The 27,366-nt window shown below is 45.5% G+C and overlaps 1 protein-coding gene across 1 annotated transcript in view; it reads right to left on the bottom strand.

Annotated features, from left to right (window-relative positions):
- Window positions 1–27,366, bottom strand: part of LOC147697160 (ATP-binding cassette sub-family C member 5-like) — a 2,119,944-nt gene that overhangs the window by 177,445 nt on the left and 1,915,133 nt on the right. The window contains exon 28 of the mRNA XM_086934231.1: window positions 14,454–14,532. Coding sequence (XP_086790357.1) covers window positions 14,454–14,532 — 79 coding nt within the window. The remainder of the gene's footprint in view (window positions 1–14,453; window positions 14,533–27,366) is intronic.

Below are 27,366 nucleotides of genomic sequence, written 5' to 3'. Positions count from 1 at the left end.
ACATAGTGGCAACTTTCTAAAAGTTGCTTAACTTTAATACTGACATTAATTTCAACTTGGGCATGAAATTGGATTTAATGCCACGATTAATTTGATACCTTACAGTACCCAGTCAGATAGTCCCATTTAGAAGTTAGCCATGCTGGGATGCCAGCTGGTAACCCTGTGTTAACCAATGGGGCTACTATCTTTTACTCAGCAAAGTGACAACTTTAAACTTTAAGGGTTTTGCTACTAAGACATATATAAAACCTATGGGGCACATGCATCATTGTAGGATTTTGCATTTCCTAAATAGCGAAAATTAAGGAATCGCTATTTAGGAAATGCAAAATGCTATGCATCATTTTTTTCGGTATTTCTTTGTGATTCGGTAAAAATCGCATTTTTTACCGAATCCCAAAGAAATACCGAATTCTTAAGTTACTTTTCGCAATTTCCATTGATTCCTATGGGCCAAAAGGCCCATAGGAGTCAATGCAAATTGCGAGTGGCACTTAGAAAATTTCATGGGTGCAGGGGGGGGTCCAAAGGACCCCCCCATGCACCCCTGAAATGTATTTTTCGCATCATGTTGCACACACACATGTCCTAAGGACATGTGTGTCCGTAACATGAATGTTGAAAAAATAACATTTTAAGCATTTTAAACACTTTTTCCAAATTTACCGAGTGGTTCAACCACTCGGTAAATTTGGAACCCTAAGTGCGAATTTTCACTTGTCAAAAGTGATGATGCATTGCTTTTAAGAAGTCGCACATCTGCGACTTCTTAAAAGCACCCGCAATTTTAGAACTCGCAACAATGTTGCAAATTCTAAAATTGCTTCATGCATCCCAAAAAGCACTTTTGCATTCGCAAACGGCCGATTTTAAGGAATCGCACCGTTTGCGAATGGAAAAGTGCTTGATGCATGTGGGCCCTTATGTCTTGGTTAACAATATACAGCTCCCTGCCTTAGGTCTTGATAGGCCTTTCTTAGGGACGACTTATATATATTATTAAGGGAAGTGGTGGTGTTGCTGTTAATGGTAGTGGCAAATGCGAACTAGCAGTGTACACACTGCTCTTCCATTCTGCAGTGGCAGGTTGGTAGCCATTTGTACTTAGTCAAACACAGGGTGCCACAAACAATGCTGCAGCCCTTGGACACTCTAACGTACATGCCTATAGTACCCTGGGTCCAATATACTAGGGACTTATAAGTAAGTCAGTACTTGATAATTGGGCACATCCAATTCAACATACATTTTGCAGTTATAACAATGACACTGTCTGGACAGCAGTCGTCAGTGCACTTTCAGAGTCGAAAAAGCAGCAGCGAATAGTTCAAATGGAGGCAAAAAGTGGGGATAAACCTGCAAAAGTCTATTTCTTTATACACTGCGTAAACCTTTCCTAACAAATCAAGGAAGTCAAGGTATCCAAATATTTTAAAGTGTAGCAATCCGTTTCGTGGTAAATTATGCAACCTAACTGTGAATAAAATCATTGTCTTTTTTAAGTGAGAACATTGACTGACTGGACAATGCATTTAACGAATAATATTGGTTACCAGTATCTGGGCAATTAAACCTTGTTTACATGCCAAATTTAAGCCTTGCTTTTTTTTATCTCACTACACCCTCAGAGTAAACACCTTAAAAAAGATGCACTTGGTTTTAGTGAGCTTGCTGTATTATTTTGTTCCTGAGGTCCACACTTTTACAAGAATTAGATGGTTGCCCCCATACCCCCAGCCCCCAACGACAGTTCCATAGGGCCTGGAAAACTGGGCCTGACATGTCAACTGCAAAAACATAATTCACCGAAGAAGTAGCATTGGGAATAGCAAATACACCTTGGGAAGGGTGCCCTAGTAACTTCCGTTTTGCAAGTCAGGTAACATACTGGTGTCTGAGTCAATGTGTATCAGGCAATGTTTGCTTTAAAGACATCATCCTTATCCCTTTCATCTTCTAAAGGAAGAAAAGATGGAATATCAAGCTCTTTATATATGTAAAAAAAATGAAAACACTCTTCTCAATGTATTTTATGAGAAGATGGCTCCAGCGACAGTAAAGGTAGTTTTATTTTCTTTGTGTTGTCAAGCTGTGCGAAATGGATGGTATGTTCTGCACCAAATACTACAGATATGCAATTTCAGGAATCCCAGGCCCTGGAGGTACAGTCTGTAACATCACCAGCAACTTCCTTTCAGAAATGTCCAATTCCAAACCCGGAAGAGAGGTTTCCGAGTGAACAAAGCTGTGTACTGGGCTGGTTTGACTATCCCAACAGTAGCACCAGAGGACACAGGTGCTGGAGGCAAAACACTTTCAGTATGTTTCTAGGAAAGCAGCCTCTTCCTTTGGACCCGACAAAAAGGGCAGGCTAGTGATGATATCAAGGACAAGCTCATTCATGGAGGGGAATTGTCATTCCAGCGCCAGGGAGTCACGCTGATAATGATCCTGTGTCCAGAGCAGAAAGAAGATTTCAAGGCGCACTTTCTATGTCTCCATTTCCATCTTGTAGGAGGAGAACGATCCCTATTACATTTTTCATCTTGGGCCAAGAAAGGGAAAAAGCTTTGGAGTAAGATGTAAGGCTAGGAAAAGCATAGTCTCCCTTTCTTTCATTCATTTAGGGTGCATTTTCTGGCAAAGAAAACAGAGGGGCATATTATCAAGGGCCATCTCGCCGCTTTTTTGGCTTTAAAAGCCAAAAAAGCGGAGATAATATTATCTCCCTATCAACAACGCGGCGCTAACATGAGCATGTTAGCTGCTGTTTTTGTAACGCCGCGCATCTTAGCGATATACATCACTAATGAGATGCAAAGAAGGCGTTCCTGACCATTACTCCATGTAAATAATCACTAACAAGGCTTCGCGATATTTACAAGCATGAAGCAGATCCGTGAAGCAATGAAAAAAGCTGCGCTAACCACGGTTTTTGCTGGAATCTAAAGCCTGGTAAAATTCTGACTAAGCTATCTGTAATATGGGAGGTGAATTCACAGGTTAAATCCACACTCCCATATTATCAAGCATTCCCATAACGCTGTGAAATCATAGCTTGATTTAATGCGCTATTGCTGATTATCGACGTCTATCGCTGGTTTTCAAATCGCCATTTAGCAAAGCTTTGCTAATACGCTGCTAACACAGCGATGTGAATCAGCAATAGACGGAGATAATGGTTAAAGCGATAAGCTCGATTTCGATGTTTATCGCATTCTGTAAAATGGTATCTTCTTTATAAGGAAACGCAAGAGGAGGTAAGAAGAAAGCTGGGTTTAATCACCTCACCCATCAACTGTTAAGATCTAACTGACAGAGATGGAACTCCAGGTAGAATTCTTGGAATAACATTCTAGATAGAACATAAGGGAATACACATTCTATGTGTGGTTAAGATACTGTACAATATCATACATCTCTCTCTTTTTCTGTGTCTGCAGACGCGGTCGCTCCACCACGCTGCTCCCCGCCCTGCCTGCCTGGTTGCTACTTGGTATCGTAGCGCGTTGCTGCTTCTCACTGAATTAATTGCCTGGTTATCGTAGCGCTCAGCATCGTAGCGCATCGCTGCCTCTATTGCTAGTACATTTAGATAGTCATTGGAATTTGACTGCTGACACAGGAGCGCTAGAGCGCCTTAATTGATTTAATTCAAATCACTGGGACATCATAGCGCTAGATTGGCTAAGTGCGCTGATAATCACAGTTTGATTTACCTGCTTTTAACTTAAAGGTGTGCCTGACTGTTTACTTTCTCGCTTTAGGCGGCCGTCCATTTTGTTTTTGTTGTTGTTGTTGTGTGCCTCCCTGCCCAGGTCTCCGCCTCGCTCCCGCCTCCCAGCTGACCCTCCCTCCCACAGATACTATCTCTCCCGCTCTCACGCGCCATCGCTGTGACCGTCCTCTGTGTCTGCAGACGCAGTCGCTCCACCACCCTGCTCCCCGCCCTGCCTGCCTGGTTGTTACTTGGTATCGTAGCGTGTCGCTGCTTCTCACTGAATTAATTGCCTGGTTATCGTAGCGCTCAGCATCGTAGCGCATCGCTGCCTCTATTGCTAGTACATTTAGATAGTCATTGGAATTTGACTGCTGACACAGGAGCGCTAGAGCGCCTTAATTGATTTAATTCAAATCACTGGGACATCGTAGCGCTAGATTGGCTAAGTGCGCTGATAATCACAGTTTGATTTACCTGCTTTTAACTTAAAGGTGTGCCTGACTGTTAGCTTTCTCGCTTTAGGCGGCCGTCCATTTTGTTTTTGTTGTTGTTGTTGTGTGCCTCCCTGCCCAGGTCTCCGCCTCGCTCCCGCCTCCCAGCTGACCCTCCCTCCCACAGATACTATCTCTCCCGCTCTCCCGCGCCATCGCTATGACCGTCCTCTGTGTCTGCAGACGCGGTCGCTCCACCACGCTGCTCCCCGCCCTGCCTGCCTGGTTGCTACTTGGTATCGTAGCGCGTCGCTGCTTCTCACTGAATTAATTGCCTGGTTATCGTAGCGCTCAGCATCGTAGCGCATCGCTGCCTCTATTGCTAGTACATTTAGATAGTCATTGGAATTTGACTGCTGACCCAGGAGCGCTAGAGCGCCTTAATTGATTTAATTCAAATCACTGGGACATCGTAGCGCTAGATTGGCTAAGTGCGCTGATAATCACAGTTTGATTTACCTGCTTTTAACTTAAAGGTGTGCCTGACTGTTTATTTTCTCGCTTTAGGCGGCCGTCCATTTTGTTTTTGTTGTTGTTGTTGTGTGCCTCCCTGCCCAAGTCTCCGCCTCGCTCCCGCCTCCCAGCTGACCCTCCCTCGCCCCTCCCCTGCCACTATCCACATATGACAGATAACTACGCGCGCAGCGTTCACGCGCAGCGGTCGCGCCCCATGCGCGCCGAAGGTGCGCCAAAGGTAAGCCCGTCTGCGCCCGTCCGCGCCTGGACCGCGCCCAGCGCCAGACCCCCTGGTCCCCGCAAACCGCACTCCTCCCGCATAACGTTTGACGCCGCCACCCTCCTAGCCCTTAACCCCGGACGCACACCTCAATGCTACGAAGCTGCCCCGGGACGTACCCACGGTCCCTTCGCCTGCCACTCCTGCAAATTTACCAGCATCAAGACCCATACCACATCCACTAACCCCAAACACAGCTCCGACTCTAACCACCTGAAGTGCATCCTGCTGAACACCCGCTTGGTCCACAGACACGCCACCGAACTCTGGGATCTACTCAACACTACTTCACCGGACGTCGCCTTCCTTACTGAAACATGGATGAACGCATCATCAACACCCGACATCGCCATAGCCATCCCGGACGCTTACAAGATCATCCGAAAAGACCTCACCATCCAAACAGGAGGAGGCATCGCCATCGTCCATAAGAACACCATCAAAATCACGACCAGCTCCGACGATCACCTCACAACCGCCGAACACCTCCATTTCCAGATCCACACCGACCCCAGGACCACACTCAGAGGCACCCTCATCTACAGGCCTCCAGGAACCCGTAAACAATTCAGCGAAGACATCACTGACTTCATCAGTCCACATGCCCTCGCCTCCGAGAACTACATTCTACTAGGAGACATCAACTTCCACCTGGAAAAGAAAAACAACAGCAACACCACCACCCTCATAGACAACCTGGCCAATCTCGGCCTCAAACAACTTGTTGACACCCCCACCCATGTAGCTGGGCACACGCTCGACCTAATCTTCACCTCCAGCAAACACATCTCCTTCGATCGCACCACAGCTCTCCATTGGACGGACCACAGTTGTGTTCACTTCAGCTACAAAACCACCTCAACCCACAACCCCCCACAACCTATTCCCCGAAGAAAATGGAACAAAATTACCACCGACCAACTCCTCACATCGCTCAACCAAAACCCACCCGCCCCCTCATCGGACCCAAACCAAGCTGCCATCAAATTCAAACAATGGATCACTCACAGCGCTGACGAATTAGCACCCTTGAAAAACCATCACACCACACAAGACAGCAAAAAAGCCCCCTGGTTCAACGATGACCTTAAGAAATCCAAGAAGCTATGCCGCACTCTCGAGAAAACATGGAGAAAAAACCCAACCACCGACAACATGACCACCTTCAAGGCAGCCACCCGCAAACACCACCAGCTGATTCGATCCACCAAGAAATCAGCATTCAAGAATCGACTCAACAACAACGCCCACAACAGCAAGGAACTATTCAACATCGTCAAAGAATTCACCAACCCCACTGCAGCCTCAAACGACATCACTCCCTCCCAAGACCTCTGCGTTTTGTTATCCTCCTTCTTCTACAACAAAATTGCCGACATACATAACAGCTTCGAAAACAGTTCCAACGAACAATCCTCTCCACCCCCCCTCAGAACCTAAACCGCCCTCTAACAACCTCAGCGCCTGGAACCCAATCACCACTGAAGACACCATGCGCCTAATGAATTCCATCAACTCTGGCTCGCCAACTGACCCATGTCCCGACCACATCTTCAACAAAGCAAACTCCATCATCGCACCCCATCTCCGTGATGTCATCAACTGCTCCTTCAACTCTGCTACCTTCCGAGAAAGCTGGAAACATGCCGAAGTCAGCGCCCTCCTGAAGAAACCCACAGCAGACCCCTCTGAACTTAAAAACTACCGACCCATCTCCCTCCTCCCATTCCCGGCCAAAGTAATCGAGAAAGCCGTCAATAGCCAACTCGCCGCCTTCCTCGAATCCAACAACTCCCTCGACCCCTCACAGTTCGGCAATCGAGCCAAACACAGCACCGAAACCGCCCTCATCGCAGCAACAGACAACATCCGAACACTACTGGACCACGGAGAAACAGTGGCCCTCATTCTACTCGACCTCTCCGCCACCTTCGACACAGTCTGTCACAGCACCCTCATACAACGCCTCAGCAACATCGGCATAAAAGGTAAAGCCTTGGACTGGATCATCTCGTTCCTTGCTGGGAGAACCCAGAGAGTCCGACTTCTCCCATTCATATCAGAGGCCACCGAAGTCATCTGCGGAGTACCACAAGGATCATCACTCAGTCCCACCCTCTTCAACGTTTACATGAGTCCACTCACTTCCATCGCACGTCAACACAACCTTAACATCATCTCCTACGCTGACGACACCCAGCTGATCCTTTCCCTCACCAAAGACCCCAACACCGCCAAAACCAACCTTCACGAAGGCATGAAAGAAGTAGCCGTATGGATGAAAAACAGCCGCCTAAAACTTAACTCCGACAAAACGGAAGTGCTCATCCAAGGATCATCCCCCTCTGCCTGGGACGACTCATGGTGGCCTTCGGATCTGGGTTCTGCGCCCATACCCACAGACCACGCACGTAACCTAGGCTTCATCCTAGACTCCTCCCTCTCGTTGACCAGACAAGTCAACGCTGTCTCATCCTCCTGCTTCTACGTACTTCGTCTGCTCAAAAAAATCTTCCATTGGATCCCCACCGAGACAAGAAAGACCGTCACCCACGCACTGGTTACGAGTCGACTAGACTACGGAAACACCCTCTAAGCCGGAATCACAGCCAAATTTCAGAAAAAACTCCAACACATCCAAAACGCATCGGCGAGACTCATTTTGGACATCCCTCGCCAAGATCACATTACCAGCCTCCTGAAAGACCTCCACTGGCTTCCAGTCAACAAGAGAATAACATTCCGTCTCCTCACCCACGCGCACAAGGCCCTCTACGAACTAGGGCCCGAATGCCTCAACACTCGACTATCCTTCTACACACCCTCCCGCCAACTAAGATCCTCCAATCAAGGCCTCGCCGCAGTTCCGCGAATCCAAAGATCCACCATGGGAGGTTGATCCTTCTCTTACTTGGCGGCCAAAACCTGGAACTCACTCCCCACTCACCTCCGCCTTACACAGAACCACATCTCCTTCAGAAAAGAACTTAAAACCTGGCTATTCGATAAATAATGAACCCCCTCCCCAAGCGCCTTGAGACCCTCTGGGTGAGTAGTGCGCTATATAAATCCTTGAACTTGAACAACAAAATAACAAAAACAAAAGAAATAACAACACAACATTTAAACATAGTCTTTCATGTATGCAGGTGGTCTGCGTACTCTCCGACTCCTCTTTCTTGCACTTGTCAAAACACGTGAATCTCCAGTAGAAGGAATGATATTAGTTGAAGAATAAGGTGAGTCTTTTCCAACCTCACAACTCTTAAAAGAAGAAAATTTTGGACTCACTTTTACAACTCTATTTTTGTTCCAAATTCTACCATCATCAGTTTTAAATGCATTCTTGAACAACTTAATAACATATCTGTTCTTCGTAAACTTTGACCAAGGTTGACAGCCAACTGGAGCTTTAATCTTCACACAATCACCAATTTTCAAATCATTATTCTGAACACTCTTCATATAGTCAAAATACATTTTCCTATACATCTGTTTCTTTTCTTCTCTGGTTCTCCAATCACCAATGTGATTGTCAACTAAACCTTTGTTTAACTTCATTCACCCTGGACATAACTTCGATTTGGGAACTCTACCTTTAAAAAGTTCAAAAGGATACCTCCCCGTAGTCAAATGCGGTGACATGCAATAAGCTGTAATCCTGTCTTGTAGAACATCTTTCCAATTTAAGCCATTCGCCCTTGCTACTTGTATACTCTCTTTGAGAGTTTTATTGACTCTTTCTACGGCTCCATTTGTCTCGGAATGATAGATTGCACTTTTCTTTTGAACAATACCACAACTATTTAAAAATGTCAAAAACTCATTAGAACAAAATTGAGGTCCATTATCTGAGAGAATACTGTTGGGATAACTCTCTCTCTTAAAAATACCTTCTAAAAACTTTATAGCACTTCCCACAGAGATATCTCTTACTGCCCCCACTTAAATCCACCTGGAAATCAAGTCCAAAAGAACAATAAAGATATGGCGTATCACTCACTCCATATAGTGGACCAAGTTTATCAATAGAAATCTCATCCCAGGGGTAATTTGGTAATTGTTTACAAACAAAGGGAATTTGTTTTGTTTTAAGAATCGTATCACTCGCACAACATTCCACACACTCACGTACTACTCTTTCAACTTCTAAGTCCATTCCAGGCCACCAAAATTGTAATCTCAAGAACTCTTGTTTTTACAATCCCAGAATGGCTTGAATGAGCTAGATCTAAAAGTTTACTCCTTATACCTACTGGAGGAACTAGCTTGGTGCCACGAGCAATAACACCATCAATAACTGATAATTCATCACCAATCAAAACCCAATGTTTATCAAGACGTTTGTTGTTCTTTAATTTTTCCATGACATGTTTAATCTCTTCATCTTTCTCAATTTCATCTTTGCATTCAGTCTCACTGACAGCACCTGAAGTGATTTCACAAACATTCAAAACATCCTCCTCACAAGAAGTATCTCCATCCAAATCACAAATTTATGTGTTGACTAAACAAGAAAGGCAATCAGCCGATTTATTGATGACACCAGGAATATAATCCACATCAAAATAAATTTCCTGAAGAGCAATAATCCACTTTCTCATTCTCGAAGAAATAAAATCTAAACCTTGTTTTGAGAATACTTCTTTAAGTTGCTTATGGTCAGAGAGTACTCTCACCTTAGTTGCCGATATCAAATTCCTAAATTTTCTTAAAGACCAATAAATAGTCAAAGACTCTTTTTCGATAACTGAATAATTAATCTCGGAACCTCTGAGACACCTAGAAGCACAAGCAATTAGTCTCTCCACACCTTAATTTTTTTAAATTAAGACCGCCCCCAATCCCTTAGCACTCGCATCAGTTAGTATGAACGTTGATTCACCTGGCACAAATGCCTGTAATGAGGGAGCTTTCTTTAATTCTTCCTTAATGGAACCAAACTCACTATCACACTTTTCTGACCACTGAAACTCAGCTGATTTAGCTGTAAGTTTCTCAAATTTGGGGTTTTATCGGCATAACCAGGAATTAATTTACTATAGAACTCTACCATTCCAAGAAACAGTAATAGTTCCTCTTTGTTAACAGGTTTGTTTATGTTAATAATAGAGTCAACTAGTTCTTTCTTTGGAAAACACCATGTGCAGCAATAAAATGACCAAGATAATTAACTTGTTCCATGCCAAATTTGCACTTTTCTCTCTTTAATATTAAACCAGACTCATTAAGTCGTTCCAATACAGCACACACCCTGGAGTAGTATTCAGACTTAGAACTACCAAAAATCAATAAATCATCCTGGTAACATCTTACTCCAGAAAGTCCTCTCAAAATTCTTGACATGATACGTTGGAAAACCGCAGCCGCGGAGACAAATCCAAAAGGCATTCTACGAAACTTGTAGGTGCCCATAGGTGTTATGAAAGCTGTCAATTCTTGTGAAGACTCATCCAATTCAACTTGGTGATAGGCGGATGCCAAGTCTAAGGTGGTAAAAAACTTTGCCCCCACCAAGGTACCAACCATTTCGTCAATGTTAGGTAAAGGAAACCTATCTACAATAATCTCCTTGTTAAGAGACCGTAAATCAATGCAAAGATGAAGGTCCCCATTCGCCTTCTTGGCAACAACTATGGGAGCCAACCATTCTGTTGCCTATAATGACTCAATAACCCCCAACTCAATTAGACACTCAATCTCTTTTTGAACACCAATTTGTTCATTAACTGGAATTCTTCTAACTTTTGCAACTATAGGAACGGCCCCCTTTTTTAACCTGATATGATGTTTGTAACCTTCAAGACACCAAAGTTTATCACTAAAGACTTCTGGAAATTCTGCAAACATAGAGCTTGAATCATTCACTTCTTGTATTTGTACCTGTGGAACAGCATTGGCATTGAGACTGATGCCAAGCATGTGTTGATGCGGCCAACCTAAAAGTGTATTGCCACGCTTGGCCACATAAACTTTTCCAGCTATCATGCATCCAGATAATTCAATAATTGCAAGAAAATATCCCATCATTCTGATAGGTAAACCTCCATAACCCTATGGACAAACATCACTTTTAAACAGTTTAACTTTAGTTTCAAAATGTTCTTTAAACATGTTTTCACTAATCATGGTTAAATGAGAACATGAGTCAAATTCTATCTCAGTACCTTCAATTTCGACCAAGTGAGGCAGATGAATGGCACTAGGATCATTTACCTGAAAGGTAACAACTTTAACTTGTGGCTGATCTTTTGTATTTAAGTGTTCCCCTTTCTTTGTTTTGCTTTTGCAACATTTCGCAAAGTGACCCCTCCTGCCACATGTACTACAAACTACTTTCAAGGCTGGACAAAATGGTGCATTAGCAAGATGTCCAAATCTACCGCACCTAAAACATGTAGGCTTGTTAGAACTGGAAGAGACATTATCAGTATCAGTACTAAATGAACTTTTGCTTTTATTTTCTACATTTTTGTTCCTTACTTGACACACAACTTCCTCAACATTACTGTTAGCTGTAACAGGTTTACTTTTCCCAACACTCAATTCATCAACACATTTTATCATATGCTCTACCTGTTTTGCGATCGTTATTACCTCTTCTAATGGTGGTTCATCTTTTAACCACAAATCTTTTCTTATATTATCATGGGCACATTTTAGTACGAATTGGTCCCTTATTCTTTCCTCTGTAGCACCCCCAAATTTACACGAAGAAGCCAATTTTTTTTTAAGCTGAAACATTTTCTTCTGCTGACTCATCTTTCTTCTGCTTCCTAAGGCCAAAATGATATATTTCCATGATAGTGCTTAATCGTGGAAGATAATGACGGTCTAACTGAAGAATACATATCACATATTCATTTAAATTTCTTTGATCAGCCACACTAAGTTCAGGTAAATGCCCAAGGACTTCTTGTCCCTCACCCCCTAAACAATGTAGTACTGAGGAATGTTTCCTTTCTGCACTTAAATTTGTGCCACAAATTCTTGTGTAATTAATGAATATCTTTTTCCATTTTTGCCATTTTATACTTGGCTCACCTGGATTTGTAAAAAAATGTTGGTTGTGTAATATTCTGCATCTTTTACACTCTTAGTGAACAACAAAACTATAACTCTTACTTTTGAATATAAAACCTATGCACATTATGTGTATTTAAAACATTTCTATTTTTTCTTGCATGTGAATTAAAAATGACAAATAAGGTTTGTCTACAGATTTGTAATATGACAACACACCTTAAAAATGACAGCAGTTCTAAACAAAAGACTGATGGAATACTAATGTTATTAGACAACTACAACTACCCAAAAAAGTCTTTCTTGAGATTCAAAAATATGAGTACAGTAAAAACTACTCGAACGAAAATAACAAAAGTTGCAATGCAGTAACTTAAAAATAAATATATAAGTCACCAGTTTTTTTATTTTAAATAAGTTAGGGTCCTTTTCCACAATGACTTTGTAATCACGCTTAAAACCAAAATATCCAGTAGAAATTGAAAAGATCTGCTCCCAAAACCTCTGTTTGACGGATATACCTCTCCAAGGTCTTCCCGTTAAAACTTGAATGCGAAGCGGAGTCATCGATGTTCACTCGATACTAAAATGGACCGCACACGTCACTGGAGCGCAAACAACTTCCTCTGTGAAGCGCACAAAATGGAATCAGATGTGACTCTAAATGAAGTTAAGCTACTTGAGGCAGCTCATTCGTCACAGGAGTTCACAAGCGAGTCTAACGTCACTGAAACGCAGACACGACTTACAATGAACCGCAAGAACTCGAGGCCAGTCAAACGTCACAGAGAAGCACTCGAGACACGCAGAGAAATCCAAGCCTTGCGCGTCAAGGAACGTTCACGTGCTAGACATACATCTTTAAATATAATAAGATAATGTCACGTCCTTTCAATTATCGCCGTCACCTGCCCCTCCCTCAAACTCCTCACCGCATTAAAGCTGAAGCTTTTCACAAAGAAATAAGCAGCCTCTGGAGAAAGGTAACTTTCTCTTTATTAAGCACTACACTGCCGCTGGAGGAGAATGAGTTGAAGACAGACCGACTCTGATGTTGAGGTGATGATGTCGAATCCACACGATCGTCGCCAATGTAAAATGGTATTTTCTTTACAAGGAAACTCAAGAGACAAGAGGAGGTAAGAATAAAGCTGGGTTTAATCACCTCACCCATCAACTGTTAAGATCTAACTGACAGAGATGGAACTCCAAGTAGAATTCTTGGAATAACTTTCTAGATAGAACATAAGTGAATACACATCCTATGTGTGGTTAAGATACTGTACAATATCACACATTCCTTAATAATATGCCCCAGAGAGACATAAATGTTATGAATCATCCTCAAATACCACATGCCATTCTCGTGACTACGAAACAAAGGCAAGGTGCATCTTTATTTTTTGAAGTGTCTAAATAAAATGCAAAGACAGAAAGGCTATAGGTCCTAGCATTTGTGGCACACTGTAAAGTAGAGATTGGTAGCAGTCCAAGGATTCTTGGACTGTCTCCCAGGGCACTAGGTAAATTTGCTGTGTATCCAGCTTAACTTCAACAATAAACTTCAAAATTCAATAAATGAATAGCTTCTCCTTCGTTTGAGATTTCAAATATGGCTTTTTATTCTTCACCAATGTTTCATTTCACATCAGTTGATTCAATATGATGCATTTTGCATCATGCCATGTAATACATCCTTCAATTACATCCATGTCGTTCCCAATGCATTTCGGCATGTATATGCCTTCATCAGGGGAAAATTGTTTGGCCGGCGTATTGCTGGCGTGTAGTTTCCTCGGCCTTCAAAGTTCGCGCGCTATGTGTTCTACCGTCGAAGTGTCTAAATAAAATGCAAAGACAGAAAGGCTATAGGTCCTAGCATTTGTGATGCACTGTAAAGAAGACCAGAACTCTAAGGAGCCAGGCAGCATATGTGTGGAGCAGAAACCTCACTGTCATTGGAAGCCAGTCTCGATATACCTGCCATCCATTTGTGCATAATGACAATCTAATGGATTCTCTCCGAAGCCTTGGGATGTTTAGAAAGGTAAGGGATCTTTGGGAAGAAATATGCATTAGAACCAGAATTCTCAGTTATAAATCCTTGGCCTCCACTCTTCAATGAAGATAGCATGCACAATTTCAAAACTGCTGCTATGACATTTCATGCGAAGATTCCGACTGGCAAGTTACTGTTAAGTTATAGTTATAGTTATAGTTTTTTATTTTCAAAAGAATATGTTCACTATCAATGTATTCCACTCAATATAGGTCTAGTTAGCTCGACCGATCGCTCTCTAAGATATGAGCCAGCATCTTAATAGCCAATGTTCAAAAAGATAACAATGTTTATTCAGCCTTTTATCTACTGAGTAGGCTTTATCACATATTTAGGTAGAAAATCTGTAAACTGATATAAATGCATGTAAATGAATCATTACCTAATTACAAGATATTTTTCTTGCATTTACTGACTTACGTTCTGTTTCATGTGCGTTTTCTCTAAAGCTTTCCAGATCTGTTCATCTGTGTATTGGTTTAGAGGGTCCAAATTTGATCTATAATATTTGAAAAAGAAAATTAAACTTAGGGTAATTTTTGGAATAGAGCATATTAAAGTTAACATTTTTTTATCCTGAAAACATTGACATATGGTGATGAAATTCATACCATACTTTTTTTTGCTGTTGCAGATATAAACTAATGTTCTTTTCTAGTGAAAAGCAATACTTATATTCCACACTCTGGTCTACAAACTCATTCCTAGCCTACTCTCTTTATCTTGCTCAAACCAAAACTCCCCTACATTACTCTTACATTCCCAATTTCTCTCCAGCTTCATCCCCCACCAGCCACAGTGGGCCTGTTCCCAGATGCAGCCATTAGATGTGACTTCACCCTGCACCTGGACCTAAAGACTTGTAACTCAAATCAGTTTCAAATTCCTCCTCATTAGCTTCTTCAATAAGACTGTAGGCCCCGTAGGTCCTGGGTCATTGCTCGCCACGGTCATAGAATTCCAGACCCTAAATTAGGCATCTAAATTACTTGGATGATTTGTGTTCTGTTAAACTGTTCTGTAGCCACATGTGGTCCACATTGATCCATACAGTAGGTTTATTTGTGTTTTCTTTTACCTTAGCGCACATGTCAACTGATTTTACCATTGGCAACAGAAGGGTTTCTCTATAAAGACCCTAAAAGTGACCACTAAGTTTATGTCTACCAAATTCAGCAGGCCTAGAGGGCGAGTAAAATATATGAGAGCAAAGCAGTTAGCGTGGTAATAGATTTTGAGCCTTGATACAGGCAGAGAAAGAACAGCAAGGGATAAGTCACATCCCAAATAAGGATACAAGTGTCAATGAGAGGACAGAAACGTGTTAAGAGTTTGCAGAAGTCTAGATTACTTAATGTAAATGTTCAGTCGAGTGTTCAACAGCTGGCAAGGGGGGAGGGGGCTCGTTAGGAGGCCGCATAACTAGGGCACAGAGAAAGACTGCATATCATAAATACTCAGTTTAGTGTTCAGCAACTGGCTAACCTTCTCTTCCCTCCACTCTAATCTGCTCCTGTTTCTTAATCGAAGAAGGAGATTTTTTGACTTTATTCATCCTCAATGCACTCCAGCAAAAAAGATAATAATGAAAAAGGTTATTACTTTACTTCAAAAATTGCCCAAATTTTCATGGCAAGGCAAAAAAAAAAAATATTATTTTACTTCTGTGATATGTTATGTTATGTTACAGAATCTTTGACCGGTTCTGCGAAGGAGGCACAACAGGTCCCACGCCGGCTCTGACCAGTAATCCTGGTCAACCCCATGCCACTTCAATAACCTTGAAGTCTGACCTACATAAAACTAGCGTGATCTTGAGAAGGGAATCCCCCCTCTCACAGTTAGATACACTTTAGGGCGTGTAGACACATAGCCTGCACTACACATCCCCTATTTTAACCACACACATTTTTACCAGTCCTGAAGAAAGCCAGATTACAGATAAGGCACTGGCTGAAACATGTTGACACATTAAAGGACGTAGGAGGTCGTAACCCGCCTCCAACGTCCCACTGCCTTATTTTTAACCGCTGGCGGAGGCCCATTTAATAAAGTATTCTTACCCTTCGGGTATTGGGACCCCCGCCAAGCCGTTTTAAACTCACGTACTTAACACCCTTCACCGCACACACAGTGACATACCTGCTCCGCTGTAGCCAGGCGTCGTAGCACACCCGGGACACGCTAGGTGTCACTGGGTGGGCCCGATGATGAAGCATGCCACCAACTAGGTTGGTGGGTGAGGGCTTTCTAAGGACACCCAACAGGTGCCATCTCCCCCTGACAAAACAATACTGAGTCACCAGTATGATTACAATATAATATCATACCAACCCCATCTCAGCTAGTCCTTTTTTGATTAACTATACATATAAACCGGGGATCTGGACTAGCTATCTGGTCCTCTCTCTCCCTCTTGATACACGTACAGAATTTTTGCAAGCATGGTTACCCAGAGGTGTCCTTGCGCTAGTTACCTATCCAATAAGCAAAAGCAGCAGAATGCAAAGTTACTTATCAAAAAGCCAAGTCCTTAAACCCCTGCTAAAGGCAAGAACATCTGAGACATTTCTCAGATAAAATGGGAGGTCATTCCAGGCCTTGGCTGCCCCGAAGACAAAAACTTCGGCCATCCCACATCACCTTTTTGGTGACTGGAACTGAAACCAGCTTGGCTCCTAGAGAGCGAAGATTTCTTTTTGGTATGTACCATTTACATTTTTTTTGTAGGTAGTCAGGTCCTTTTCCTTGGCGTGCCTAAAATATGGTACACAAAGATTTAAAGCGCACCCAATTCCTCATTGGGAGCCTGTGTAATTTTTTGATTCCTTTGGAAATTGTATCAAACTTGGGCGTCCCCGTAAGTAGCCTGGCAGCTTCGTTTTGCAGCCTTTAGAGTTTGTTTATGAAACGTTCCTGAAGATTCAAATATAAACTGTTACAATAGTCAAGCCTTGATAAGACTAGAGCGGTGACCACTGTTTGCCGACTGTTAGGTGGTAAATATTTTTTTCACTGTTTTAAGAACATATGCAATTGAGGATGAGACTGCATTGATTTGATCGTCTACGATTACTCTCAGATTTTTCACTTTTTTCATAGGTGTAGGGAGAGAGCCCATGGAAGGCGGCCACCAGTTTGGCTTCCAGAAATTGGCGTCATTTCCGAATAATATAACCTCAGTCTTGCCTGAATTAAGCTTTAGGTAATTTTCCACTATCTAGCTGCCAACAGATGACCTACATTCCTGGAAACGTTTATCTAGGCCCCTTTCCTGACCTGGGAGCAGAGACACCACAATTTGGGTGTCATCGGCCTAAGAGGTAAGGCCAAAGCCAAATGCACTGATGATCGGAGCCAAATATGAAACATATACATTAAACAATGTAGGGCTCAATGATGACCCCTGCCGGACACCACAGGGCAACTCAAACTTTGTGAATGGTGGTCATCCAGCTCTACAATTTGAACCCTATCTGTTAGGAATGATTGTAGGAGTTTCCATGCTGTCTCCTGGACCCCACATGCCCTTAAACGGTCCATCAGAAGATCATGATGGACCGTATCAAAGGCAGCAGAAAGATCCAGTAGGATCAAGGCTGCCTTACCACCTTGAACCACAGCTCTTCTAATCTCATCAGTCGCCTTGATGAGAGCTGACTCCGTACTATGGCCTTCCCTAAAGCCATATTGTGTAGGATCCAGGGCTTGGGACTCACGAAGGAAAGCACTAAGTTGTCCATTTATTGCTCTTTCTATCATTTTAGCAGGCAGATGGAGCCACGAGATTCGACGGAAGCTATTTGGGTCCTTCACGTCAAGGTTGGGCTTTTTTAAAAGAGGTAAAATCGAGGCCACCTTCCAAAGTTTAGGAAAATGTCCCGTTTCTATTATGGCATTAAAAATTGGCGTAGGTGCGAGGCTTACTGGTTCTACAGCTAGTTTAGCCACTGCGACCGGACATGGGTCAAAAGGTGAACCTGACCATGCTGTCATGAGCATGCTACGAGTATTGTCCATGGATAGTGGCTCAAAACTTATCCAGAATATGGGTTGGCACATTGACAAGCTCAAGTTCCTCCTCAACTGTAGCCCTTCCTGTTGTGAACGCAGAGAAAATGACCTCTACTTTGTTAAGGAAGAAGTTGGCGATATTTTCACAGAGTTCCTGACTCGACTGAACTTAGTGTGATTGTGGTAGCGCCAAGCTGGAAACTGTTCTAAAAAGTTCTTTAGCCGAATTTTTAGCCATATCAATTCGGCTGGTGTCGAACTTTTGTTTGACCGTGAACAGTAGTTGTTTATAACTTAGAAGGCTATTTTTATAGACCTTCTTCTCTGTTTTGTTATATTCTTTCCTCCATATCTGTTCAAGAAGCTTACACTTCAGTTTTTTATATCTCAATTCATCCCTGAACCAGGGAGCAGAGGAGAGTGCTCTTTTGGGAAAGATGGTTTTAACTGGAGCTAGTTTATTGCACGCTCTCTCCAACCATTTAGCGTATGCAATGGTCCCTTCCTCTACCCCCAGCGCTAATTGGTCCACAGTTGATGTAGGGAGTTTCTGAAGATAATTTCCATCCACTTTATTCCAGGCTCTAAGTTCTATCGGACTCTGAATATATGCTCCACACACCCGTCGGTTCTTAAGGGCTATCTCAAACTGAACAGCACTATGGTCTGTCCAGATGAGAGGAAGTACCCCAGTAAACCGGACACCTGGGTGGTTTGAGAATGTACCATCTAGAGTATGTCCTGTCACATGAGTAGGACCAATGACATGCTGCTGGAGATCTGATCGATGAGGATCGCTGTATCTGGGTCAGAGGGGGCCTCCTGGTGGTAATTGAAGTCCCCCAGGATAGTATACGTATCTTTACAGATGTTGTTTTCCAGCAGATTACCAATGGAGGTGTTGAACGAATTTCTAGCTCCTGGTGGTCTGTATAGTAAAGGTATGATGATGGGAGAGGGTAAGGTTAAAAGACAACGCTTCACAGGCTGCGTTGGAGGCAGCACAAAAGACCACCTTTATTGAGCTAGGATAGATGACCGCCAGTCCTCCCCCCCTTTCCATGAGGCCTGTTCAAGGTATAGACTGAGAACCTTGGTGGAGTAGCTTTCACCAGGTCTGGCCCTGATGCATCATCAGTCCAAGCTTCCGTAATTAAAGCCATTTTTATGTCCCTTTCCTTAATTAGCTGTGCACACTCAGTGCTGTGCTTGACCAGCGATCTTGCGTTCAACAGGATGCAGTTGAACACTAGAGTTCTGTGCCCTACTGACAGATCACTTGAATCCCTCATTTGTTTAGTGCTGTGGTACTCAATCTTTGGCAGAGTCACTTTGCAATTTGGACAGGTCGAAAGAGGAGATGTGGGTTTAGAATAAAAGTGAGGTATACACATTCTGAAACCTTGTCCACCCTTTTCAGACCAAGCAGATCTGTTCTGGAGTATTTAATTGGTATGTTTTTACCTGATAACAAACTGGAAGGGGTCCTGGCGCCGAGCGCTGGCCGAGTGTGGATGGGCGCAGACGGACTTGCCTTTGGCACGCAATCGGCACGCCCGCTGCGTGCTTATGTCAGCTTCGTAATTTATAGGCTGCTAAGTAAAAAAGCCTAGTCTGCTCACCGAGGATAACCCCACGATGGGGGCCTCCCCCAACAGTTGCGGGATGTGAGGAGATCTGAACACTAGTGTAGTTGGAGAGCTTCACAGTAAATGATACAAATTCTAAATTACTAAAATCACACAAGTAATATTACTTACACGTACACGTACACGTACACGTACGTTATTTTGGTAAGTAATATGAAGAGCATAAGTTGGGGTATAGTTCTAATCTAGAAGGGGCACATTTCCTCATATGTTCTAAGGATAAAGCTGTCCCCTCTTCTGGGCATGCACTTTATCTCCAGATTAACTGATATTACTGAGTGATCTGAAGTTACACCAATGATTACAGATTACTTGGAAAATCTAAACATGCACAAGGATTACTAACTGTTAATTCATACTGGAACATGCACTCAAAGTGCAATTTCTTGACATTCTTGTCATGATAGTCCCCAAACCATGTGTATTGCTTCCATTGGAATATCATTAGCAATTCCTACAGTGTTATAACATTATCTCTTGTGCTACCTGATCGTCAACCTGTAAGACTGGTGTAACATGTTTGCACTCACTTATTCAGCCTTTCACCAACATACTCATCTATTTATCTACCCAGGCACTCCTTATTTGTCCGTGCACTTAGTCTTACATTTAACTGCTGACTCATTTTCACACAATCACACAGACACAAGCTTGCCAAACAAAGAATAAAACATTTCATTTATACAATAATCAATTCATATGGCTTGCCAATTCTTGTTATAGCAGCCATCCACTTGTGCATCTTTGTTTTTAATACATTTGTATTTGTTTAGTAAACTGTGACATAAGTAGCATAGTACAAAGTATTACAACGCTGATTATTGCCAGCATGTTTATAATATTTCCAACGTGTTTATAACAGAGAACCTGTTTCAAATCCAACAGAAACACCTCACCAGCGTGGTGTACTCAGAACACTGTCTACAACTCAGAAGCTAGTCCTCAGAATAGTGAAGATTACTAATAAGTAATCGGTACATTACAAACTCGACAAGCCTCCTCGTTCCTGCATTACTCAATGAGGATGAATAAAGAAAAAGACTGTGGCCATAATAACTGTTCCATAATAAATTATAGTACAAAATGGACTTTTGCCATGTACCACGCTCAAGACCTCCGAACCATAGGGAGGTTATAATGGTTGACAAAGTTGTCTGGATCTGCCCATGTCACCGCATGGCAAACGTCTGCCAGATTAACACCCTGCAGGTGTGCCCAGGAAGCAGCCATACCCTGATTACAGCCATGCTAAAAAGAACGAAACTCTTATGGAGCCCTTAGGCAGGAGAAAAAGCGAGATAGAGCCATCCACTCAAGGTTCTCCTGTATCTCCCAGAAGAGTCTTCTCGTTTTACTGAATTACAACATATAACCAAAACAAATATAAGACCTACCCCAGGGAGATTGCTATCTCCTCCAGATTAAACTTGGTACAAATAAAAATATTGCACAGAACTTATCTCACCGGGCCAGTGCTAGTGACATTAAGTTACAGGGATGACTCTGAGTGCAGGAGGCGGTGTGGTCAGGAGGGTACTTTTGCCCATGTGGGAATGTACGCATATTAAACAATATTGGTCTGAGCTGACAAAGTGTATGGGAGAGGTGATGGGAGTCAACATTGAACTCAATATGAAATTGTGCCTATTGAATATTTGGGGGCCTACTGACCTAAATAGTAAAGAAAAAACATGGGTGACACTGGGAACAATAGTCGCCAAGCGGAACATCGCCAGATTGTAGAGAGCTCAGGAAACACCAGCACTTGTGGCATGGAAGAGGGACATGGACTGGTGTATGTTAATGGAAAGAACAATATATGAATCAAGAGGGTGTCCCAGGAAGTGGTTGCAGATATGGGAAAGTGGAATGACTACGGGGGGTATCTGTGAGCCTCCACGGGCGGAGCAGCGTCAAGAGATTTCGCACCATGAGTAATATTGGCACAGACAGGTTGTTAATAGATAAAATGTATGAGCTTTGGTTTGTGAACGAGTATTCAGATGTAGATGTACTCCATGACGCTTATATCTATAAAACGATTGTAAAGCGACCACTGCGCCCACGGCCTGGTCGCCCCCACACCCTCTGCCTGCTCCGCCTTACCTGCTGCCAGACACCGAAGCCGAGCCGACGCCCCAGCCGCCGCAGGGCCGCCCCAGCCGCCGCAGGGCCGCCAGCCGAGCCCCCAGCTTCTCCCGCCGTAGCTTTTCCCGCCGCAGCAGCTCCGTACCCGCCCCCCCGCCGGCCAATTGGTCCCTGCGCTACCCGCCTCCCAGCGGACCCTCCCTCACCGCTCCCTTCTTAAGGGGACCACACCACTGCTCAGGAGCGACCACTGCGCCCACGGCCTGGTCGCCCCCACACCTCCTGCCTGCTCCGCCTTACCTGCTGCCAGACACCGAAGCCGAGCCAACGCCCCAGCCGCCGCAGGGCCGCCAGCCGAGCCCCCAGCTTCTCCCGCCATAGCTTTTCCCGCCGCAGCAGCTCCGTACCTGCCCCCCCCCCCCCGCCTGCCGATTAGTCCCTGCGCTACCCGCCTCCCAGCGGACCCTCCCTCACCGCTCCCTTCTTAAGGGGACCACACCACTGCTCAGGAGCGACCACTGCGCCCACGTCCTGGTCGCCCCCACACCCCCTGCCTGCTCCGCCTTACCTGCTGCCAGACACCGAAGCCGAGCCAACGCCCCAGCCGCCGCAGGGCCGCCCCTGCGCCCCAGCCGCCGCAGGGCCGCCAGCCGAGCCCCCAGCTTCTCCCGCCGTAGCTTTTCCCGCCGCAGCAGCTCCGTACCCGCCCCTCCGCCTGCCGATTGGTCCCTGCGCTACCCGCCTCCCAGCGGACCCTCCCTCACCGCTCCCTTCTTATGACGCCCCCGGAGCAACCGTGCAGCGGACGCGCGCAGCGGGAGCACCGATTGAGCGCCGAAGGTGTGCCAAAGGTAAGCCCGTCTACGCCCGTCCGTGCCTGGACCGCGCCCAGTGCCAGGACCCTTGGCCCTCGAGGACCCCAGCCCGCCCGCCGGACGTACGACGCCGCCACCATCAACGCGCTCAACACCGGCCGAATCCCGGGATGCTACCGTGCCACCCCGAGACGCACCCACGGACCCTTCAGCAGCCACGCCTGCAAGTTCTCCTGCATCCGGACCTGCCCCGCACCAGCACCCGCCAAGCCGAACACCAGCAGCAACCACCTCAAGTGCATCCTGCTCAACACCCACTCCGTCCACAGACACGCCATCGAACTCTGGAACCTCCTCGACACCACAGCTCCTGACGTTGCCTTCCTCACGGAAACCTGGATGAACGACTCCTCAGTGCCCGACATCGCCATCGCCATCCCAGAGGGCTACAAGATCACCCGGAGGGACCGCACCGCCAACCAGATGGGAGGAGGCATCGCCATCATCCACAGAGACACCATCCACATCACGACCAACACCGACGACACCCTGACTACCGCCGAACACCTACACTTCCAGATCCACACCGACCCGAAGACCACCCTCAGAGGCACCCTGATCTACCGATCCCCGGGACCTCGTACACAATTCAGCGAGGACATCGCCGACTTCGTCAGCCCACACGTTCTCCCCTCCGCTGACTACATCCTCCTGGGGGACATCAACTTCCACCTGGAGAACAACAACGACAGCAACACCATCACCCTGCTCGACAACCTCACCACCCTTGGTCTCAAGCAGCTGGTGTCCACCCCCACCCACCTCACCGGACACACACTCGACGCAGTCTTCTCATCCAGCAAAGACATCGCCTTCAGCCACGCCACAGGACTCCACTGGACGGACCACAGCTGCGTCCACTTCACCTTCAGAAGAACGACGATCCACCACCACCAGCAACAGGTTGCTCGAAGAAGCTGGAACAAGATCACAGCCGACCAGCTCGCCGCTTCCCTGAGCCAGCACCCTCCCGCCAGCTCAGCGAACCCCAGCCAGGCCGCCGACAACCTCACGAAATGGATCAGCACCAGCGCGGACGAACTCGCCCCACTGAGGACCCCGCCCAGCAGACCCGGCAGCAAGAAGGCCCCATGGTTCACCGACGAACTCAAGAGCTCCAAGAAGAACTGCAGAGGCCTCGAGAAAGCCTGGAGAAGGGAACCAACACCGGACAACATGACCACCCTCAAGCTTGCCACCCGGAAGCACCACCAACTGATCCGCGCCACCAAGAGAACTGCATTCAAGGACCAGCTGGACAACAACGCACACAACTGCAAGGAACTCTTCAACATCGTGAAAGAGCTCTCCAACCCCAACGCCGGAAACAACGACATCACCCCATCGCAAGACCTCTGCAACTCCCTCGCCTCCTACTTCCACAACAAGATCGTGGACATACACAACAGCTTCAGCACTCAACCGACGCACGCCACGACCGCACCAACGCCCCCCACCACCACCCTCCGCGCCTGGACTCCGATCAGCATCGAAGACACCGTCCGCATGATGAACTCCATCCACTCCGGATCTCAGACCGACCCCTGCCCTCACCACGTCTTCAACAAGGCCGACGCTGTCATCGCACCCCACCTGCGGGACATCATCAACAACTCCTTCAACACCGCCACCTTCCCGGAGAGCTGGAAGCACGCCGAACTCAGCGCTCTACTAAAGAAACCAACAGCGGACCCCACCGAACTCAAGAATTACCGCCCCATCTCGCTCCTCCTGTTTCCAGCCAAAGTCATCGAGAAGACCGTCAACAAACAGCTGGCCGCCTTCCTCGAGACGAATGGATCCCTCGACCCCTCACAGTCTGGCTTCCGAGCCAACCACAGCACCGAGACCGCCCTCATCGCTGCCATCGACGACATTCGAGCCCTGATGGACAACGGAGAAACAGCGGCCCTCCTCCTCCTAGACCTCTCCGCGGCATTCAACACTGTCTGCCACCGCACCCTAGTGCAGCGCCTCAGCAACGTCGGAATCCAGGAGAAGGCACTGGAACGGATCATCTCCTTCCTCGACGGACGAACACAGAGAGTCCGACTACCACCGTACAAGTCAGAGGCCACCAAAATCATCTGCGGCGTCCCTCAAGGATCCTCGCTGAGTCCCACCCTCTTCAACGTCTACATGAGCCCCCTCGCGGCCATCGCACGCCAACAAAACCTCAACATCATCTCCTACGCCGACGACACCCAGCTGATCCTCTCCCTGACCAACGACCCCGCCGCCGCCAGAGCCAACCTTCACGAAAGGATGAAAGACGTAGCCGAGTGGATGACAACCAGCCGCCTGAAACTGAACTCGGACAAGACGGAAGTCCTTATCCTGGGCTCCTCGCCCTCCGCCTGGGACAACTCCTGGTGGCCCCCCGCCCTGGGCACCACACCCAAACCGACAGACCACGCACGCAACCTGGGCTTCATCCTGGACTCCTCCCTCTCCATGACCAGACAGGTCAACGCCGTCTCCTCGTCGTGCTTCATCATCCTGCGCATGCTACGTAAGATCTTCCGGTGGATCCCCACCGAGACCAGGAAGACGGTCACCCAGGCCCTCGTCACCAGCCGACTGGACTACGGCAACGCCCTCTACGCCGGAACCACTGCCAAGCTCCAGAAGAGACTCCAGCGGATCCAGAACGCCTCGGCCAGACTCATCCTTGACATCCCACGACACAGCCACATCTCCGGACATCTGAGAGACCTGCATTGGCTCCCCGTCAACAAAAGAATCACCTTCCGTCTCCTCACCCACGAACACAAAGCCCTACACGATCAAGGCCCGAGCTACCTCAACAACTGCATCAACTTCTACGCTCCCAAACGCCACCTCCGATCAGCCAGTCACGCCCTCGCCGCCGTCCCCCGCATCCGGAGAACGACAACAGGAGGAAGGTCCTTCTCCTACCTAGCGGCCAAGACCTGGAACCCCCTCCCTCCCGACCTGCGCCTGACCCAAGACCCCCTCTCCTTCAGGAAGAAGCTCAAGACCTGGCTGTTCGAGTAGTAGCAGCACCCCCCCCCCCTCCCCCCCAAGCGCCTTGAGACGCTCCGGGTAAGTAGTGCGCTCTATAAATGTCTTTGATTGATTGATAGATTGATTAAAGTGTAAAGCTGTCATCAATAAAAAGAAATTAAAATAAATATTATATATATATATATATATATATATATATATATATATATATATATATATATATATATATATATATATATATATATATAATAAATGTATATATACATATATATTGTAGATCCAAATTAAATAATATGCGCTCTCAGAGTCCTGTGTCAGGGTAATTTATTCAAGGTTCAAGGGTATGCCCGTGCCAGAAACGTTACATAGGGAGTACAACACATATGGCCAAAAAAGGTCCTTGAACATCTTAGGGCCATAAACAACAGGGACCCTCACGGCCCGGTTGGGAGACCCTTAGCTGAGTACCATCTCTCGAACAAATCGCTCCTCAGCTACTTTGTTACCGAACAGGTACTAGAGAACCCAAGAGGAGGGAACAGGGAGCTTAAACTCAGGAAAAAGGAATACAAATGGATCCTAGACCTCAAGACGCAGTACCCGAAGGGACACAATGTGGATGAGGAATTGCCACACACCTACTTGGATAATAATGGTTTACCGATGTACAGGCACTGCAGTACTTTTCTTATGTTTTTAGCAAATCTATGATGTTTGATATATGTAACTGATAAAATGTATATGCTAACTGAGAATCTTTCAAAAGATTTCAATACATGTATAGTTGGTTACAGTTTTACCTTTTAATTTAACAATTCTTCTTTTTCCTATTTCTTTCACAGGAGGAAAGGAAGAGGCCCACCGACAACTTGTGGGCACTTCACGGGCCACCTACCCTTTCCTTCACCTCTACGAAGAGTGCGCTACCGATCTATAGATAATACTTTTTTTCAGTTATTTCACATATAGTCACCATTTTTAATGTTTGTCCCTGGACAGTCCTGGGTAGTATGGAGGTACTGCCACTTGGTGACAGTATTGAGTTCATATATTCTTGCATAGTAAACTGAGCCCTGATCTTCCAGGAGTAGCGACTACAACTGGGCGCGAGTTTTGCTGAGACTACTCCCCATGTCAGAATACGTAATCTGTCATGATCCGGTCTGTAATCAGTACCGGAGAATATATGGGTGCATATATTTAATTTTACCACCATGGTAAGTGCCACCCATATATATATAGGCCTGTCAATAAAATCATGCCATAAAGACTGCAGCAGCAAGACTGTCTGTGCTGTACAGACATGTCTCACTTCGACTTTTACTTTTATCTTTACTTTTCTGTGTTTATAATTGATTCTATATTATGATGACAATAATGTAGAAGTGCTGGGTACCAACATGCAACTGTGTTATACGTGTAAACATATCTGAATATATTGTGCCATTTATACTAGGTACTCTAAGATGGCCGCCACTGTTTCCATGCAAGTGAACAGTAATATGTTGTCCTCTTTCTATGCCCAGGACCGAGACTATGTATTCACTGTTTTTTCACCCGGTTCTTTGTGTGATCAAGGAAGTTCTCTTCAGAAACGCGTAACCTTGAACCTTGAATAAATTACCCTGACACTGGACTCTGAGAGCGCGTATTATTTAATTTGGATCTACGATTGTATCGCCGGCTCTGCTCTACCGGCTGCTATCGTGTCACCGAACT

This window comes from Lissotriton vulgaris, chromosome 8 (assembly GCF_964263255.1).
Source record: "Lissotriton vulgaris chromosome 8, aLisVul1.2, whole genome shotgun sequence".
Classification (NCBI taxonomy): domain Eukaryota; kingdom Metazoa; phylum Chordata; class Amphibia; order Caudata; family Salamandridae; genus Lissotriton; species Lissotriton vulgaris.
This window is presented reverse-complemented; position numbering and strand designations above follow the sequence as displayed.